Genomic DNA, 20,592 nt, shown 5'->3' on the forward strand with positions numbered 1-20,592 from the left:
ATTCCAGCTCAGGACCTCAAAACTCTCGAAACTGTTTAGTTTGCATTCACTCGTATCTTCCAAACAGTCCATTTATCAGATCGTTTAACTCAGAGAGGCACTGGATCGTAGCTGGAGCTGGAATATTATCTCTGGCTTGGACACATGTTTGTAAAATACAACAGAAACCTACGCTAGTGTTGTTTCTCCTCAGATCAGTTGGGTTGAGCTTTTCAACATACATTGTCAAAAACATGTCAGATTTGAGCGCCTTAATGTTCATTTCATCACATTTAAATCACAATAGTATCTCGCATCGCAAATCTGTGTGGCTGTTTGGAGATTCAGGTGACTGAAGATCAAAAGTGTTTGGCAACATGATAACATTCCATGTTAAGTGATGCATGTTCTGGTCTGCTGACATGCACAATTGACTCTTATTCACCCCAGTGACAGCAGCAAAACATACAAACCTTATAGTATATTGTGTGTGTATGTATGTGTGTGTGTATGTTGAAGATATTTCTACAGACCTGGCCTGTATGTTGAGCTTTTTCTCTCTGACATGAAGTGCTATGAGTTTAACTGCACCCCTGTCAACTTTGCAATACAGTCTCAGCAGCAATTTATGTTTTTTTTTTTTTTAATTGAAGACATTTTTTTAAACCTGAAACTTAAAAGACAATGAGCAGCAAGGCTTAATTTGCAACCTTAGGCTACATGGTGGCTGTTAACATGACTAAATCTAATATTGTTGAGTTTTTTTTTGCTTCAGTATAAATACAAATACATTTTAAACAATATTATTTTCATTTGAGTGTCAAAAAACAAATTAAGCCATCATAAAGCAAATATAATTAGCTATGAATTAACTTTCAGTGGTTGTAGCATCTGCTCATTTAAGCTGGGCGATGTTAATTAGCTTAGCTAGTTTTGTGGCATCACTATAAGAATTTTATTTTAAAATTAGAGCATTATGATTTTTTTTTCAGATATAAATATTAGGTCTTGGTAAAATGATGCCAATTTAGCAGAATAAGTTACCAAACAGAGGGCAGTTTTTCTTTTCTTAAAAACCTAAAAGACTTATAGCATCAAAGTTTATGTGGTAAAAATAAAAGTTTATATCTAGCCCTTACCACTTCTTCAAAAAGGTTGTGTCAAAAAGCATATAGAGTTTGGAGCTCTGACATGAATAGGCTTATAAATGTTGCCATAAAATGCTTCACTTTTAAGCTATGGGCTAAAAAAAGCTTATAAGACATTTTTGTATAATTGTGCAATTTTAGCAACAGCAAACCTATTTCATAAATGAAGAATTCTCCTTTAGTTAAGGATATAAATTACAAATCAAGGGTAATGTGATGACAGTTTAGTAAATGCTCCATCACTAATGAAGTAAAAATTAGAGCAGAGTGGGTAATGCTTTTATAGGTAATACTGCTTTTTTCCACTAATAGTACACATTTGTATTGCATTATAATATTTACTAGATTTGTTCATTTTGCTCTAACATGAGAAACAAATATTAAACACATCCAAGGGAAGAACATTTGACTTTATAATAAACAGTTTAATCCACAAGTGTTCGGTTCTGACTTGTAGTAAGGTGCCTCTTTGAAACAGCAGATCCAGCGTGGAGTGAAGACGCTCATTAGCCAAAGTGGCGTGCCCACTGTGTGTTTTCCATGAGTCAGACCGGGCGTCCTCTAAGCACGCGGATGCCAAGGTCCATAAGCTGGCTCCATCTGTCACCAACGTCCTGTCCTGATGGGCAGCTTCGCTTTATTTTACCTCTTTGTCCCCAATTGAATCGCAACAAAGCAATGATGAAGTGGATCAAACCATTTTTAGCCTGAGTGTGTTCTGTCACACCGCTAACAAGAACACATACTCGTACAATTACACATTTACATGTATCACGTGTAAATAGATGCACTCAAAGGTGAAACAAAATTAAACTTTTACACCTTACTGGAAAAAGTAGGGTAATTTGTCATAGTTAATCATTTGGTTAATGATTATTCAAATTCTCAAACCTTGTACTTCATCTTTCCAGTTTTGCTGATGACACAGATGTGCTGAAAGCAGAAAAGACCAAGAAAAAAATGTAAATGTAATGTAAATCTTTGTAAAAGCGCTAGATTTTTTTTGTTTTACAGTTCAAGTTATTGGACATTGCGCTCCATTTACAGTAACAAAATGGTAAAAACCTGGAATAATTTGAAAGCAGAAAAGGTCATCTATAAGAATATGAGTCCTGGGGTTTCAACTCATATTTTATTTATTTATTTGCTTATTTTGTGGAATGAGAACAGATAAGAGGGGAAGCTTGAACTCTGTCTGATAATGAGACACAAACCTCCACATTCCATGGTTTCAGTCCTTCAAACCTTCACAATGAATCACCCCCATCCCACCTCACACACACACACACTTCAAACACACATGACAGCCTCACTCCATCACGCAGAGCATAGGGTTCATGCAGCACATACTGTACACGACTCTGTAAGTTCTGGGAGTTCTGGGAGTGTTTCACACAAGTCAGAGGTGAATATGAGGCCAAACGTTTGCAGAAATCATTTTAAACTGCCCTAAAATAAACTGTCAGGTGTGTGAAGAAGAACACAGAAAGGAAGAACTCCAATCTTGAGGTAAAAAGCAAAAATTGCCAACATTACTTTTTAAATGTATACTGAAAAACAAAGAGGGAACAATGTAAATTGATAGTAATTTTTTGTGCATTATTATATGCATGGAAATAAGTTGATGAGGGAAAACATGTAACAGTGTGGAGGAAAAATTGTGCATGACTGAGTCAAGAACTTTTCTTTTACTGTTTTTTGTATTGTGAACAAAATGGCAGCTCAAAATAAATCAAGTGACTATAACCTAAAAAAAAAAAAACTGTAAAAAACATCAGTGCCATATTTTATCATCTTTTTAGTCATTTAGGTAATCATCTAATAAATTTCCTGTAGGGCTCTTTTAATTAAGATGTCATGCTGTGTGCTTATATGCCATTGGAGCTTGTTTCTTCTGACTTGTGAGGTAGGTTTTTCAAACATCAAGTTTATCTAATTATTTAACAGTTTAAAGTGCAGATTTTGGAAAAAAAATGGGTCAAATTTGCACTACAGTTGAAATCTCTATGGTAAAGTGACTTGATACACCCCACTGAGCATGTAGTTTACTTTCAGCACATGATTGTGATTGAACTAATTGGTCAAAGTTTTTAAATCCGTCTGATTGGCTCAAAATATGCTAAAGAGGATAGTACACCCATAACTGAAAGTTGACTCCTTAAGTTTTGATGAACCAGTGTTTTTGGGCAGGCTTTTGTAAAAATTAAAATAAACATTAAAACTGCCTGGACAGAAAACATCTCGGCTGCTAAAATCTCCTCGGGCAGGCAGGTTACCTGTTGGGTGAGTTTAGGTTTCACAGAGAGGAGAGCATCTCTTTGATTTACTGTGTTTACTCTGCCTCTTTCATCTCTTTCTCTAAAGCTCTTCAAAAGGTCACGCTCCGTGCAGCACCGACAGCAAACTCGGGACTCACATTCAGGTCACGGAAGTATTCATTGTAGTCCAAGGCGTAGCCGACAACAAAGAGGTTGGGAATTTCGAATCCGACGTCTATCAAAGCAAACACAGATGTGACTGTAAAAGGTGTTATGATCTGAGTAAAGTTCATCATTAGTTTGAGCTGCACTGCATGGATCTTTGGTAAACTCTCTGTTCTTTGCAAAGACTGGAAAATGCTCCAGTTTTAAAAGATTACCAAAAGATAAAACATACTTAATAGTCTCTTGCAGCCTGTATTTTTACAAACTGCAAGTATGTTACAACTAATATAGCGAATTCAAGCTACCAAAAATGTGCTTAAAATTAGGAAAAACTTTTTGAAAATTACCCAGTGGAAGAAGAAGAAAAAAAATCTAAGATCTGCAAAAAGAATGGACTTTGCCAAAAAAAGAGTTGCTTTTATATTCAGAAAAGGTTGCAATTTACATTATTATTCATTTAATGTATCCTAATCGACTGGGGTTATGAACATAACGTCCTGTATTTGCCAGGATCAAGATATCTCCACTCTGTTTTTTTTTGTTTTTAAACTTGGAAATGCCTATTCTGCATTGCATTCTTATGTCAAAAGATTCTGACCACCAGAACATCTATAATGTATGTTGCATGTTTTAGAGTTACAGAAGCATGTAGCACTCATGAGTGCAGTCATTAACCCTGACTTCTCCTCCCTGTTGGGAACAGCAGATACACTTTTCTAGGAAGAAAGGCCTTTCTTATTCAGGCTGCAAACTGCCAGTGAGCTGCTTCTTACTCAGCTTATCATGTGAGACAATATATTTTAAGATTTACATTGGAAGGTTTGTCAGGTTGTAAAACAATATCTTTGACGGGGAATAAATTCTATTTAAGCTTGCTGAGGCGTGGTTGATTAATCATTTAAGTTTTGAGAACCATTCCAGGGAACATGAAGGATTTAGTGAAACAAACTGGCAAACATGGAATGTACGGTATGAGCATAATGAGTGACTTTAAAACAAGAAAATACTTACAGTCCGTTAGACTTTCAGCCATGTTAGAGACCCTCTTCACGAGCAAACTGAAGCATATAAAGTAAGTTACATACAGTGTACACAAAATTCCACAAAATACATTAATCTCTAACTCTGTCAGCCTCTAAAACTGAAATAAAAAGAAAAAAAATAACAATAGAGGTAGTTTTCATAATCCTTGTCAGTAATTCATGGTCATGTGCTGTGATGTTTTCAAGCTATTTAGGAAGAGTTGTGACCTACCATGTCCAGTTATCGGGTCAGGCACCACTACACAACCATATACTCCAAAAAAAGATGCATTTGGCCCGATTAATGATATAAGCTTAACCCACTATGCCAGTATGCATCTAATTACCATGTTTTCTGCTTTACACCAACAAAAACTGATAAGGGGATTTGTGATGTTAAATTTATTTTAAACACCTCATACAATTGTTGCTGTTATACTCTTTTTAAATTACATAATATTTGCTCAAAAACTATGAAAAGAAGTCAAAGATAAAAATTTAATGGAACCAAGCTGTTTACAATTTTAACTTGTGAATTGCTTATAAAACCATGTGCCGAATCATTTTGGTTCCTCTGTAATCAGTCATTTATTTCCCACAATGACTGTTGCTTGCCTCATCATTATTTCTCTAAGTTTTATTATTGTTGCATCCTCTTCAAGTTCACCTAAAAATTGGAAGGGTGATTCGCTACACTAAGATGTATACAGGGATGTATACTACAGGGACCAAGATGACATCCTTGTGGAACCCCAATAATCACCACTATGAGTATCTTTTGCCACCTTTAACAATCTGGATTTGTTCTATTACAAAACTGTACACCCACCTGCTGATGGAGCTACACAGGTCAAGGTTAGTTACCTTGTTAATTACTAGAACAGATGGTATGATAGTGTTAAAAACACTATTGTCACCAAACAGCATCATGACCTTGTTCTTTTACCCTCTTGTTGCTTTAACATTGTTCGTAGACTCAGTGAGACAGCTTCATCCTCAAATCTGTTTCAGCAATTTGCAAACTGTACAGGTTCAAAATCATCAGATTTGGAGTCAGCTATGTGACAGAGCATCATTACTTTAATTATAAATTCTGTTTCCCCCTCAAGTTTAGGTTTTGTTTACAGTAGCAAATATCAGAACAAACCAAAGCCTCTGCATTGCTGTCATGATTCCAGAGGAAATAAACTTTCACAATGAGCCATGTGTGTTGGAAGATGTTTATCTTGTCTGTGTGATCTTTGGGAGTGAATAGGAACGGCCCACAGACACAAGATAGCGACTGTGTACAACTGATTGTCTTCTGCTTCTGTTCACCATGTGCCCAGTATTTCCGTCCGAGTGGAAAAACTTGGATGACTGAAAAAGTGTCTCACCCGGCAACTTTGACCATCTTGGGCTCAAAGGTCTCCACATATTTCAGAAGGGCCTTCATGGTCTTTCCTGTGTCAACTATGGCCTGAGGGAAGGGAAGAGCAAAGGAAGCAGGAGCAATGAGGAGGGAGGAAACTAGGACATTTGAGAGCAGACAGATAAAAAAAAGAAACGGTTTGTTTTTCCCCCCAAGCTTTCTGTTACATGGAAAACTTTTACATCCCTGCCTCCTGTACACATTCTGTTTCATATTTCAGATTTTTGTTACATAAACAGAGGAAATTTCCAGTTTTTACAAGCATTAACAAAGGTTTTCTGTTACATAATCTCAGAAGTACATTTTGTTCACTGATAAAGAAAAACGCAAGTTGGAATACTTTAGAGCACGCTCTTAATAAAAATGCCCTTTTTACTGCTTTGTTTTTGTGTTTTTGACTTGAATCCAGAAACTTATATAAAAGAATGTATAAAATAATTACAAAAAATAAAACGCACTCACCTCCACAATGAGCACACTCTTGATTACATGTAAAAAAAAAAGAGGAAGAAAATCAACAAAGTCACACTTTTTCAATTTTATCACCGTTCAAGGCGATGTGAAAATAAAGTCAGAGCTGTTTCCTTGCATTTATTAGAGATGGTATCCACGGCAACGGTGTTGGCAGCATCCCCACCGCCTTAATAAAAACACAGACAGCTCATTCTCTTCTTCACACTAATGAACATCTGTTTGAGCAAAAGTCACCAGAGTGTTTGGCTGCTGCTCTCTTTCCCCCCGCTGCCGGGGCTCAAATAAATTCCTTTGGCTGTGAGGACTCTTTGTGAGAGTGACTATGGTTCAGGGAGAGCGATCGGAGAGAATGTGTTCCCCATCCACACCTGAACGCTGTTACGTAACACTCGAAGACAAAGAGCTGATTGGGACAAGTAAACACACACAAAAACACAGCCAACCTGTCTTGCTGCGTGCTACAAACATATTGTACAGCCAGCTGGTCTACACATGGGAGCTGGATTTCGTCTCGAGTGTGTAAGGAGCGCTTGTTTGTGATTTATAGAAGCTGCTCACTTATTCTTGATTCTGTCGAGAGTCAGTTGCCAAACCAAAAATTGCTGCAACAGAGCTGAGCTACGCGGGAACATATCGTTGGGGGAATTTATTTACTTTGGCTCGGGTTTATGGATAATCATTTATAGGACAATGTTGTACTGTTTGTTTTATCAATCACTGAGCTGAACTCAATTAAACCGAGCACCCGAGGTTGCAAATTACACTCACTAAAAAAAAAAGGAAAAATATTATCTAAAAGTTTTTCCAGTTTTTCAATTTAGTGGAGTTGAACTGAAACAGACTGAAGATCTGACTTGGTTATAATCATTTAATGAAATGAAGTCCTTTGATTTTCAGTAGACTTTACTTTTGTTCTGTGACTTCAGGGGCCTAATATGTGAAAAACACTTGGATTTGTTTCCTTTATTTAGCCTTTTTATATTCATCCCAGTGTTTCTTCTCGTTTGTCTCTTGCTCTTACCACACCTGTCACAAAGTTTATCAGCACACACAAATTCAGTCTCCTGCTCACATGCAGGTGCGTTTCCACTTTGTGCTTTTTTCACAAGATGAACTGGCAGACTGAAACTGACACATAATAAAAAAGTTACTTTCTACGTTTAGGCTGACTTTTTGAGTCCAAAATCGGCTCCTGCGATACATACATACATCAGAAGCATTTCCTGGTTTAGAAAAAATAAACAACTGGTACAGTAAATCAAACTGACAGTGAAAATGTGCCAACGAATGCTGATTGTTGGTGTGGTGCTGAACTCCAACTCTCCACTTCCTTTCAATGTACAGCAAAACTCAGTTCATTTTGTCAAAACCATAATGTCAGCTCTGGTTTTGTTCATTTGACCCTTTTTAGCTGCTCAGAAAATGCCTCTCAGCTAAAGTATGTGCTGACAGCTCAGTTCGGAGAGCTGGGCATATTTTTGCTCACATTTAGCTGATGTTGTAACATTTCTCAGTGTGTGTGTGTGTGTGTGTGTGTGTGTGTTTCCTCATGACACTACAGTCTGACTCCACGGTAACACTGGACAAATGTCTTTAGGGTTGAGCAGTAAGTAAATCTACCTTTGGGGGAACATTTGTTTGCTTGAGGTGTCTGATTCAGGGCCAGAATGCACAGTTGCGGATAAAAAGTGCTTCTGCATGCTCTAATGTAAGCACGCAGGTCGACAAGTGGATTCTCTGTTGCTCTCCCGAGAATGAGAATGAACCTTCACACAGTTTAACAGCTCCCTCTTCAGGATGAGCTCATGATGCTCCCAAATGTTCGAATTCTGCACCTGAATAGAAAACACGAGCAATCCCACGCTCACCTTTCCACGCAGAAAAGACAGATCACTGCTTCCAACGATGTGCAGGTCCTCTGTCGACTGGTCGTTCTGAGGAGGACAAAACAAAAGCTTTGTAGACTCTCCGAAGTTTGAATCAGATGCATTATTTGAAAAAAAAAGGGCAGCGACAGATAAAATCCTGACCCAGTGCCATCACTAAAATCTCTAAGTTTGTATGTGTTTTTGTACCGCTGCATGACTCCTTTTGGGCTGGTTTTAGATATATGCATCTTATTCCTTACTATTTCACCTATTGTTTCATCTAAGGTTGAACAAAAATACTCAACTGAGGAATAAACCTTTTCTTAAACTCTGTCACACTTTTCTTGGATTTAAAAGCAAACACAGAGGATGTGAGCGCCGTGATGACAGAACAGAAAGAGAGGAGTGAGGAAACTGTGGCTTGATCCCAACTCATATTATCCTCACAATATTTATCAATGATATCATGTTTTTCTAACATCCCAGTCCTGCTTTAGGATTAAATTTTCTGCATTAGTGTTCTTTTATTTATTTTTTCCTTTTTTATAAATGGATTTTAGTATCAAACTGCTGTATGTACCTTAAAAACATCTAAATATGTGTAAATAAAGTTGTGATAATAAAAGAAGAGAGGCAAAAACAGAAACAAAAAATATCTCTATAGTGTGTCTCCGACAGCAAGTTCAGGAAATAGTGAACCCTCTGAGCAGGAAGGAGAGTGAAGAATTGTGGCCACATGCAGAGACATATAAATCAGATAGTTTTGTAAGCAATCTGTGCCAAAATACATCACAGTATGACATAATGCAAGTGACGGTGGTGAAAACCGCAAAGTGATAACGCTACAGACTCCTCCATCATTCCCAGTTTTTTTATATTCCAGGAATTAGACCCTGTCATGAGCTGTTTTTCTTGGCAGCGCCAATTGAACCAATTAAGAGTCTCATTTTCACGCCCTGAGCTCTGCTGTTGCTCCACGGTTAATTATTATTAATGTCCTTGAGGTGTCCTGCCTTCCTTCCTCTCTGAGCAACAGGGACATCTGGTGGTTGAAGACGTCCCCCATAAGTGTGTGTATGTACGTAGGGATGTCACTCCCCCAGAACGGCTTTGATACTCAAGTCATTTCTCATGTTTTGGCCCATAAAATGCCCCATCTGCTAACATGCAGACCGTTCTTTAAGCAGTTTAAACTCTAGGCATGCTCAGTTTGCAGTAATTAAAATAAGACAACACATTAAAAGCTGCAACTCAAATTATTTCTTGTTTTCACTCAGCATAGCAAAACCCGGAAAGCACTATATGAGACACTTTTATTGCACACTGAGAGAGCCTTTTTGGGGCTGTTTTAGTGCACTTTGCCCACCAGGTAGCTTTTCAAACGGATGAACTCCACCCTCGTCTCCAGGTAGCGGTTGGAACTGCGGCCGAGAGTCTTGATATACTCCACCAGGTCCGAGCAGAACTTGTAGCCTCCCTTCAGGACGCAAAGCACCGTCATCTTAGTGTCCTCAAAGTCATCCATAACGTAGCGGGCCAGGCGCTCTATCCTGCGGGAGAAACCACCGCACTGAAGGACCCCAGAGGGCGTTCGAACATGTTAGAAGGTGTGCTCTTACCTGTTCATGATGACCCCGTGTGGTATATAAACGTTCTCAATGTCACTGTGGTAGTGTTCAGGGTAGGTGAACAGATCCAGACTATAGCCAGGCCAGTCGTCTTTAATCTGGAATGGACACATATGTGTTAGATATAGAGGTTATGCAGACAAAGGCTAAGTGCTGCAGTGAAAAAGCTAGTGGTCTGAAAATATACTATCCTCGCCGCAACTCCAGGTTTTATGCATGAGGCTGACACCATGTCTACTTTAAAGACTAGAGTTAAGACTTTCCTTTTTGATGAATCCTATAGTCAGGGTTGGCTTGGGTTTCCTGAGCTATCCCTTAGTTATGCTGCTATAGGCTTAGACTTCTGGAGGACAAACTGACTTCATTTCCTCACTCTGCTGCTGTCTTTACCCCCTCTACTCTCCATGTTTGTATTTGTAATTACTTATATCATTAACCTGTGTCTTTCTTTGCCTTTCTTCTCATAGAAACCACACCTGGACCCGTCATTCTGTGTTTGTCTTGTATATCTTTCCTGTTTTCTCAAACCTCAGCCTGTCGAGGCAGATGGCTTCCCATTCTGAGCCTGGTTCTGGTTCTGGTTCTGCTGGAGGTTTCTTCCTGTTAAAAGGGAGTTTTTCCTTTCCACTGTTGCCTTAGTGCTGCTCAGGATGGGAAACTGCGACAAAGTGAAGATTCAATGCAATCTGCTGGCTTCCTAGATAAATAACTTTTACTAATTGGCTTTCATAATGTATGTGAATGATTAGAAAGCTTTAATAAGTTTGTACTGTATTTGCTGGTAATTACAGGCGGAAATTCTGCTTCAAATGATACAAAGAAATTTTGGCACTTAAAATAATCTTATTTGGTTTAAAAAATATAAGATGCATACAATAAACTCCTAAAAACTTCAGCTTCCGAGGAAACGATTAAAATAATCCTTATAATTATTGATTCAGAAAACAAAAAAAAAAGTTTGAGTAAATGTATTTATGTTTTCCTTCCAAGCAGCCAGACTTTTTTGTAATCTTTTATTGTGCTTATGAGTGATAGTTCTCCAAGATTTCTAAATGGGTTTCAAGGTTTTGTGGAATTTGGCTGCTTTTTCACTCATTTTCAGTCCAAAATCAGAATATTTTCAGAGGAATGTTTTATTGTCTGTTAAGTGATACTCCAGGGTTGCTCCACATTTTCCATTGGGAGTTTTTATTTTTCCTCAGTTACAAATAGTTTCAGTTGGTTTTACAATACATCTTCTGGGGACAAGAGACGTATTAGTTTGTTTGCCCTAAATACTGATTCAAACATTCTATGTAAAAGTTATTGATTTTGTTGCTAATACAAATCCCTCTGTTCCAAAACGTAAATCTGACTAAAATTACATTTGCTGTCAAAATGAGGAATATTTAAATGTAGAGTTATTATATTTAAATCTCAGAACCAACCAAATGAAACGTAGCTTGTTGAAACTTGGTGTTTTTTTTATTACTTGGCAACAAGCAAGTTTTGGTTTACGAGAGTGTTGGTTTGAAAGCTCAATTTTTTTTTATCTAGAATGATGTCATCAGGAATTTTAGTCCTGTATTTTAAAAAGGGTAAGCTTCCTAAGGTTCACAATGACACCAAACATTATAAGAAGGGATTTCCAGGTGCTACGGCAGCCAGCAGAGAACACTGGATATTAAATGGCTTAGAATTAAAATAATTATTTCTGAAGGCATACCTGTTAGAAAACTTGGATTTAAATGGAGATCAGCTATTTTAGTTACTGGGATTGTTAGATGGTGTCTTTATGGACTCATTTTTCTTTATGGGCTCAGTCTGACTTATGTTGCATCCCGAGTCACATTTTATTAATTTAAGTTGTCTTTCATAAGCATGTGTTTGCCAGTTAAACATTTAAAGTTGTTACATTATTATTGATGACATTATATACTGTGTCCAAAACAAGGACTTTCCCATTTCTGTTTCTGGCAGTAAGGCAAGCCCAGTGGCAAAATAATGGAAAACTGTGGTGGCTACGGTCATTATTATATGCAGTCACTGTGGAAAATAACCTGCTCAACTGAGCAATTTTAAGATGTTTTTTCTTTCTTTTCTTTTAAGACTCAATCTTTTTCATACTTATCCTGATCTGGAACATTGTAAAATCAGGTCTTTTTAAAAGACTGCATAGGAACCTTGCAGCTCTGACCTATGCTCTTTTGAGTATTCCACAAAATTATTAGCAAAGAACATTTTTTTTAAATTAGATATAGGCCCTGCATTATGAGCAACATGTCACAAAGAGATAGTTTGTTAACATTTCTTTAGTTGGTTTCATAAAATACCCCCCCAAAATACAGTTCAACACATAAAAAATAGCTTTAGCTCCAACAAGGTAAACCCCAAAAAGCTATTACCTGAACCCCAGACATTCATCAGATGATCACCTGTTAAGATCTTTGATCATTTTTTTTCACCCAATTACATAAAGACCTATTACATGCTGTTCCTGTGATGTAGGTAGTTAATTTCTTTAGGCCTGACTCCTCTTTTACATGTGAAGAAATAGTGACAATACCTCTTTAAAGGATTACAAGAAAGTGGCTGTTTGGAAGGAAAATAAGAAAATTCAGGCTGGTTTAAAACCTCTCTACAGACATCTGTTAACCTACCACAATTCCTCTTTTCACAGCTGCATTGTCCGGATTTTGTGGCGCTGACATGGTGAAAACAGTCTCTTCTGGATTAAGGTTTCATTTATTTTTTAATGGAAAAACACAAAAGCATGTTAGTGTACACACTCTGCATCATGTAATGAAGCTTAACCTGCATGTGGACAGGTTTAGAACAAGAAAAAAAGACTTAAAAAAGACTTGGTTTAAGCTAAATATTCACAGTCACACTTCACTTGATGGACTGAACTCCCTGAGTAACATTTCTAGTCTGCTGAAATCCTTACTTACTGTTTTGTTGTCTCCTTTCTGGCGGACGGACCACAGAAGAGAGAACATGGTGCAGAGTTAGCCGGAGAAGTCGAGGCCACGTGGGCTGGGAGATCACGCTTGGTTCATTTAGGTAAAAGGAAAGTGTTGTTTTGGTCACGGAGACTTAAATGGATAATCAGCCTCATGTGAGGCGACACACTGGTCATCACACACCACTGCAGGAGGGGGGTGGAGGAGAAAATGACAGCGAATATCTGATCCAGTTTCTGTGCTAATAATGTATTCAGTCAGGGACATGGTTTTACTAATAATTTCAGTGATCATTCATTTAGAACAAAGGGCAACAAAAGAAGGATTGCATTACTGAGAGAGACACATATTGGCAAAAACATTACTACTTTACTACTACTAAAAGTAGCAATGATCCTGCAGTAACTGCAACATATCTTTGTGATCTTACAATCTAAATAGTAATTCTGCAGCCTAATTAAAAACAGCATGATGTACATAAATGAGTTAACCACTTTGTGAAAATAAACACATTTTATAGCAAAGTATTTTCTACATTTAAGTGACTTTAAGTGACTAACAGACCACAACTCTGTTGACAATAAAACCTGTAAACTAGCACCAACTGAACAGAAATACGTCACGCAAAACCTGTTAAAGCTGAGAAATATTCCTTTTATTACATGCTCATGATGGGTTTGTTACAGCAACAAGTTTTAGAAAAGTTAGGCCAAAATGTGTTTTCTTTACCAATTAAAGAACTGAACTTTAATGTGAAATGCCAATGAATTTGGGAAATTTGCAATGCGCTTTGTCGTTAAAAGGCGACCCTGACAGTCAGTCAGCACTATGACTCAGGAGCGCTTCTGGAAATGATCACAGTTTGTTTCTTCTTCCTCAAAATGAAACTAAAGCTCTACAGTATGAAGGTATGATTCCATTATTAGTTCAGAAAGATTTGGAGCAACATATGCCATCTTTTGAAAGAGGGTCTTGCTTCATCAGTACAATGCTAAACCACTTTATGCGTCCATTTCGGCGAGATTCCCGTGATTAGAACAGTTGTCAAATCACTATTAAATTCGGATGGACCAGTATCTCAGTTTCTGCACTGGATGTGTTGTTTTTGTGCAGGATTTATGTCTTCAGAAAGAGAGCTGCACATTAAAACTATAATGTCTGAAAAACACATAAAGCAAAATAACAAGCACCATCTTAACTTTAATATTTCTGGTGTAGCTTCAGACACCACAGAAAAACCGTAATACATGTGGACCATTTTATTCTCCTCACAAAACCTCCAGGATACGGGCTGGTTAAAGACATCCATTGCCGCCCGAGACTAATTTTTGGATATGTAGATGGTTGTGAACCTCTCAAAGAGGCGAATGTCCTTCTCCAGTTGACTCAGTTCCTCTTCCAGCTGAATCTTGTGGGTTTTCTTCGACAAGGTGTCGATGATCAGAGGAAGCTTCTGGTACACGCCGTTGACTTCATCCCACTTCTTCTTCAGTCCCTGGAGAGGAGATACGTGAAGAAGAATCACAGTCAACTAGATTGTAAAAACATTAAATCCACAGCTTAATTTTCCATCTTTTAATATCACATGAGATTGAGCGTACCAAAGTTTTACCAAAATGGCTACAATTCGGTCATTTATCTACACAAGATAATCTAAGTTTAAAACTTTGGCATGAAAAGTGATGGGCAAAATACATTCCTTCAAGGAATATTAATTTAATTTTTGTTTTTCGCTCCAGTGGTTCAAGATGTCTGTATGATTCTCTGCTGGTTACCTGCATGACAGCTTGTCGCTCCTTGTCCGACAGGCGCTGCATGGCTACCTGCTCCTTCTGCTCTCCCACAAAGCGCTCGTACTCCTCCTGAGCCCTTTGCTCTACCTTCCTGCGCTGCTGAATGTACGCAGGCACCTCACCGTAATCCTGCAGAGAAGATCGAGGCACGGTGGATCCACGGTTTTTGCACTCAGGGCTGTGCTAAAACAATGTTCAAGCCGAATGAGCGTTGCAGGAGAATACCTTTTTCAAGATGTACTTGGGGACAAGTCCAGAGTTTTCCAGGAGCTGTTTGTCTCCCACATTATTGACTACACTTGTGGGTTTAGGCTTCATGGGCACTACTTCAGTCGTCTTTAGAAAATCTCTCTTGGTGTGAATTCCCATTAGAGGAACGTCAGTCCTCGCAGGGATGGGTGGCTTTCTCACAGTACAAGCACAAGTGCTACAGGTGTCTTTTAAGCACTCTGTCTCTAAAAAAAAGGAGAAAAGACACACAAATGTCAACTTATAATCATATTTCAAAGGAAAATCTGCATACAGTTTGATAAAATAACTCACTTTCAGACAGTTTGGGCTCCTTCGAATGCTTCTTGAGGTATTTGTCTGGAGATGGAGCGTCCACTTTTGCTGGTCCCATCGTCCTCTTCGAGTCTCTGTTCGACTTGTTCTCGAGGATGACAGCTTGTCTGAACTTGGATACATATCTTAAGAAACATTTAGGACGAAAGAACAGAAGCCGAAACATTTCCTTTTAGTCCAAAATATCAGTCAGGGGTTTTAAAAAAAAGAGGAAATAACAAAACAAAACAGGGTCACAGCTTCCCATAAGTTATAAAATAAAGAGCCCATTTGTTTTCCTAACAAGTCATTTTATTTTAACTGTAAAGGCTAAATATTTACATTTTTAAAGAGTTACTGTCATGTTAACGTAACTATGTTTTCAAGGCTTAATTTGACGCATTTCTAAGAATTTTGTTGTGGTTAAATGAAAAACTTGAGCTTAAATGACTAAATTGACTCTATAGACAAGGTACAGTAAGTCCCACTAACCTTGGTGGTTTTTTAACTTCATCTTCGTTTGGAATAAGATGGTCGTATACGCTTTGTTGTGGATAAAATAGTTCAGACATGTTGAATACCTTATCGCACAGGACGAAGTAAAGGTGAAGATAGACTCAGCGAGTTCAGTGGTCCAGTAAAAATTGTGCCACAACATGACGGTTAGTTGCTAGGCAACCAGAATACTAAACGTGGCATTCCGTAACAGTGGTAAAATATTTAGCTTCACCTGAGAAGTGTTATTTTTATGACAAACGTATCAAAAATAATTCAAATTTAGTCTTTATATTTTGCTTACTTCAAAAGTATTATTACATTACGGTCTTTTTGCCAACGTCATTATTTGAAGTCAGTCAAACAAACGACACTTTGACGTTGAGAGTTTGAAATTCCGAGCTTATGACGTGCATTTGAAAGCAACACTGGATCGTTCAGGTTTTGTTTGGCTAAAAATTTGCGATGTTTCGCTTTTTCAGAGCCTTATTAAAGTTAAATCATGAGTCTACAATGCGTAATTTTGATTCCAAATGTTCTTGGAGAATGCATATAGTTTTTATGTTTCATGTTACTTGCTGCACGTTTACCATTTTGTCCCTCCAGGCTTGCCGTAGTGGTTATCGAGAAAGCTTCCTGTGCTGCTGTGAGGAGCGGTGTATTGATAAAGAATGTAAACACAGACAGACTGTTCTAAATACTTTATTATCCAGGTCAAAGAGCGGGAAACTACCTTTTCACGTGAGTATTTTAATCATAGATGCATGATTTATGCTAGCAGGGGAGCTGTTAAGAATGTAAAAAGTCATTTTGCAAGCTCTTGCAACTTGGTGAAAAATCAGCATAAGTCCAAAGAAAAACTTTGAAACACCTTCAGAAGGACTGGGAAACTAAGACCACCCTAAAATCTACAGATAAAGTATAAGAAATGAGGACTACTTAAAGCTTTTTGCACTGTACTGTACTTAAAGAGTAGTAAACTTTGTAAGTTCTTTATATTTATATATACAAACATGTATTTTTGTATAGCATCTGCATGCAAGCTCTTGTATCTTGATTTCCTTCTTGATTTGGAATGTTATTGAGTAGATTTTTTTTCTTTCCACAGAAGAAACAGTTGCACCTTCTTTAATCCCTGAATGGGTTTACTGACTGCAAGTAAGCTTGCAATAAGAGCTGTCAGATGCTGCCTGGTCCCACGTTCAGCATCAAAATCATGGCTTTCCACCAAAACTGGTCCCCTGGGGGACAAAAACCTAATTCTCATGGGCCCTCCTGGAGCAGGAAAGACAACTGTCGCAAAGATCGTGGCTCACAAACTGGGCCTGCCCGTCATCGACGTTGATGATGACATCTTGGAGACGGTGTGGAAGATGCCCGTGGCCGTCAAGCTGGCATTAGTGGGTGGGGAGCGCTTCTTGGAGGAAGAAGGTCAGGCTTTGTGTAACTTCTCTGCCTCCGGGTGTGTTGTTTCCCTGACGGGTTCCAACCCTCTTCACGCCGAGGCCATGCGGCACGTCACGCAGAGCGGGCTCATCGTTTACCTGGACGTGGACAACGAGGACATCATTCAGAGGCTCAGCAGGATGAAGGTGGACAGGATAGTGGGCCAAGAAGCAGGGGTTTCCATGAGGGACATTTTGCTCTACAGAAAACAGTTTTATGAGAAGTGGCTCGACGTGCGGGTGTTTTGTGGAACAGGGGACACGGTGGAAGAAGTGGTGGAGAAGGTGCTGCTGGCTGTGGAGAGATATCAGAAACACGATGAGGAAACTTACCTGTCTACTAGGTGTGACAGAGCCAAGTTGTCCAATCAGAAATCATACTTCAGTGATGTGATTGTGGAGGGTCTGGCTGCAGATGGAGGCCTCTATGTTCCTAAGAATGGCTTTCCAAAAATTGGTACAAGCGAGTGGCGTAGATTAGCTTCCATGTCATATCCAGAGCGAGCGTTAGTTTTACTAGAAAAATGCATCCACCCGTTGGATGTCTCTGTTTTGGATCTCAGGACAATGATATTCAAAGCATATGGGTCCAACTTTTCTAGTGAGAGAGTAGCACCGGTGAAAAATCTCGTCCACAATCTGTTTGTTCAGGAACTTTTTCACGGCCCCACCGCCTCATTCAAAGACCTTGCCTTACAGCTGATGCCTCAGCTTTTTGCTCACTGCCTGCCTCCAATGTGCAACTTCCTCATCCTCGTCGCCACATCAGGGGACACCGGCAGCGCCGTGCTCAGTGGCTTCGGTCGGCTGAGCGGCACGGACAGAAACCGGACTGGCGTGCTGGTGTTTTTTCCAGAGGAAGGAGTGAGTGAGATCCAGAAGCTGCACATGACGAGCTACGGGGAAGGCAGGGCAGTCAGTGTCCTGTCAGACTTTGACTTCTGTCAGAAGGCCATAAAAAGGATGTTTGGAGAGTCAGAACTGACTGGGCATCTTGCCGTCGAGTACGGCACCGTCCTCAGCACCGCCAACTCAATCAACTGGGCACGGCTTTTGCCACAGGTGGGTTAATAATCAACTATTTATGTTGCTAAAAGGAAGAGACGTTAAACCAGAAAACATTGAAAATCAAGTTTTTAACCTTGCTGGCATTTCATGTTTTTATTTATATGCTCGCAGGCATTTTGTGAGAAATACTACAGTTTACCAGTGACAGTCTTGGCTACAAACTCAAAAACATAAAATATGTAATCTAAAAATGAAAACCCTTTAATGAGAAAATACAACCATATTTTACGTCATATAGGGATGTCTTCTTCTGTGTATATAATATATGTATAATTTATTTGAAAACCTGTAGTTAAATTCAAAGATGAATATAAAAGAAGAAGAACTAAACAAGTTAGAGACGTGATTTGTAGGTAATGAATTGACTTTGAATCTTACTTAACTAAACATCTGATAAACAATGTTCAAATAGGTTGTCTGAAATCAATTTTTTAGAAGTAAATATAGACCTCAAACTATGTTGTAAATCAAAAATGTCATAGTTAATTGATTTAATGTATAAAGTTATATATTAGCTCATGTATTCACTCAGCTTTCTTAATATACTACATAATGTTACTTTATACTGATTGGAAGTCTGGGGAAATATTTATAAAACCAATACAAATTCAGTTTTCATACTCCAAAAAAGAGACATAAGAATTGTGAATAAAACCTCTAGATGTCAGCTGACCAGTGCTTTTTTTTGGTCAAAATAAATAGTTTATTGTTTTAGGATTTGGACTTCAAAACAGTTAAAGTAGTTTTGTACAAAGCAGATTTTTGCATCCACAATAATACATTTTAGAAACAATACAGTCATGCATTTATAGTCTCTTAGTTCAGCATCACTCTGCAAATACTGTAAATGTCTGAGGACATTATTCTATTATAGTATATCTATCCTGCTATAGAGCCTCTCAATAATGTATTTAAAATTTAACAATTGAACAAGATGGGAATTTTTATTTTACAACTCTTCTTGTAGGTTGTGTATCATTCCTCCGCCTATCTGGATCTGTGCAGAGACGGCGTCATCGAGTTTGGCGAGCCCATTGATGTTTGCATTCCCACTGGTAACTTTGGCAATGCCATGTCTGCTTTGTACGCCAAGCAAATGGGCATCCCCATAAGAAAAGTTATCTGCGCATCCAACCACAACCGAATCATCTCCGACTTTATCGCCACGGGCGAATACGATCTGCGCGGACGGCCTCTGCTGCCCTCCCACTCCCCGGCGATAGACATCCTCAAGTCCTCTAACCTCGAGAGGTTTATTTACCACGTCTCAGATGGAAGCAGCCAACTTGTCAACAACTTGTTCACTTGCTTAGCCACGCAGAAACACTTCCAGCTTCCTAAGCATCTCCTTGGCAGGATGCAACAGGAAGTGCAGGCTGGCTGGTGCTCTGAGGACGACTGCTTGGCCGCGATCCACGACGTTCACACACAGGCGGGCTACCTCATGGACACACACACCGCTGTGGCAAAAGTCGTAGCTGATCAGCTGCAGGATGGCTCGTGTCCCGTGGTGCTTTGCTCCACTGCTCACTACGGGAAGTTTGCACCTGCAGTGTTTGAAGCTTTAAAAATCCAAGACATTCCCCAGGATCCCATGGAGCAGCTGGAGAAGCTGGAAACCACTGCCTCCAGACCAGAAGTACACAGAGAGCTGGTGAAATGCCTAAGGGAGAGAGGCAGGAGAGGACACACAGTTTGTCCGGCAGATTACACACTGATGGTGGAAAAGGTGGAGCTCATGATACAGGACTCCTTTTTGAAAGTTACATAGAATCATTCTAGCTTTGTTTTCCCATGTGTTGAAAAATGAAACGTAAATGGTAATATATGCATACATTTTCTGCAGATTTATTAAATAACAATAACAAAAATAAATCTAATTTTGGCTGATAGAAATGCATTGTTTTCCAGTTTAAAGTCAGAGTTAATAAGGTCTTCTTTGCAGCAACAAATGAGTTCCTCCATTCTGTGGATGCTGTAATAAAACTTTAAACAGTTTTTATTCCTTAGTTGATTGATTATGCAGTATTTTTTCTTTACACTATATTCTGGAGTCTGGCCCCACTAGATGGAGGTATCCACCTCCTACAATCTAAAAGAGTGGAAAAGAGTCTCACCAGGATGATAGTTATAGTAAACAAGTGTTTCTGTCAGAGGAAGGTCAAATATACAATAAGATGAAGTGCATACAGTACAGTGAACTGCTCAGTGACTCATACTGTATTTTCTCAATTTTTCTAGGTCCATTCTGGCTTTAGCCAATACATTTTCATACTAATAAAAGTTGGCAAGAAATAACCTTTTTTCTGAGGTGAAGGAACCTGAAAGGCTAATAATGTGGCTTTCTCTGGGC

The 20,592-nt window shown here is 38.7% G+C and overlaps 3 protein-coding genes across 3 annotated transcripts; 1 reads left to right on the top strand and 2 right to left on the bottom strand.

The window, feature by feature from the left end:
• Window positions 1–651: 651 nt before the first annotated feature.
• prtfdc1a (phosphoribosyl transferase domain containing 1a) lies at window positions 652–12,980 on the bottom strand. Its single transcript, XM_017406447.3, has 10 exons — window positions 12,884–12,980; window positions 12,593–12,660; window positions 9,945–10,051; window positions 9,692–9,875; window positions 8,326–8,391; window positions 6,446–6,463; window positions 5,949–6,031; window positions 4,562–4,608; window positions 3,544–3,620; window positions 652–2,060 (listed from the first exon to the last, which is right to left on the bottom strand). The coding sequence occupies exons 2-10, from the start codon at window positions 12,641–12,643 to the stop codon at window positions 2,013–2,015; spliced, it is 681 nt and encodes a 226-aa protein (XP_017261936.1). The 5' UTR covers window positions 12,644–12,660; window positions 12,884–12,980; the 3' UTR covers window positions 652–2,012.
• Window positions 12,981–14,075: 1,095 nt separating this feature from the next.
• enkur (enkurin, TRPC channel interacting protein) lies at window positions 14,076–15,895 on the bottom strand. The gene is made up of 5 exons (XM_017406455.3): window positions 15,724–15,895; window positions 15,232–15,377; window positions 14,914–15,143; window positions 14,671–14,817; window positions 14,076–14,390 (listed from the first exon to the last, which is right to left on the bottom strand). The coding sequence occupies exons 1-5, from the start codon at window positions 15,801–15,803 to the stop codon at window positions 14,217–14,219; spliced, it is 777 nt and encodes a 258-aa protein (XP_017261944.1). The 5' UTR covers window positions 15,804–15,895; the 3' UTR covers window positions 14,076–14,216.
• A 296-nt stretch (window positions 15,896–16,191) lies between these two features.
• LOC108230326 (threonine synthase-like 1) lies at window positions 16,192–20,248 on the top strand. Its single transcript, XM_017406413.3, has 3 exons — window positions 16,192–16,467; window positions 16,835–18,233; window positions 19,207–20,248. The coding sequence occupies exons 2-3, from the start codon at window positions 16,866–16,868 to the stop codon at window positions 20,008–20,010; spliced, it is 2,172 nt and encodes a 723-aa protein (XP_017261902.1). The 5' UTR covers window positions 16,192–16,467; window positions 16,835–16,865; the 3' UTR covers window positions 20,011–20,248.
• The last annotated feature ends 344 nt before the right edge of the window (window positions 20,249–20,592 follow it).

Source organism: Kryptolebias marmoratus, linkage group LG21 (genome assembly GCF_001649575.2).
Source record: "Kryptolebias marmoratus isolate JLee-2015 linkage group LG21, ASM164957v2, whole genome shotgun sequence".
NCBI classification, from domain to species: domain Eukaryota; kingdom Metazoa; phylum Chordata; class Actinopteri; order Cyprinodontiformes; family Rivulidae; genus Kryptolebias; species Kryptolebias marmoratus.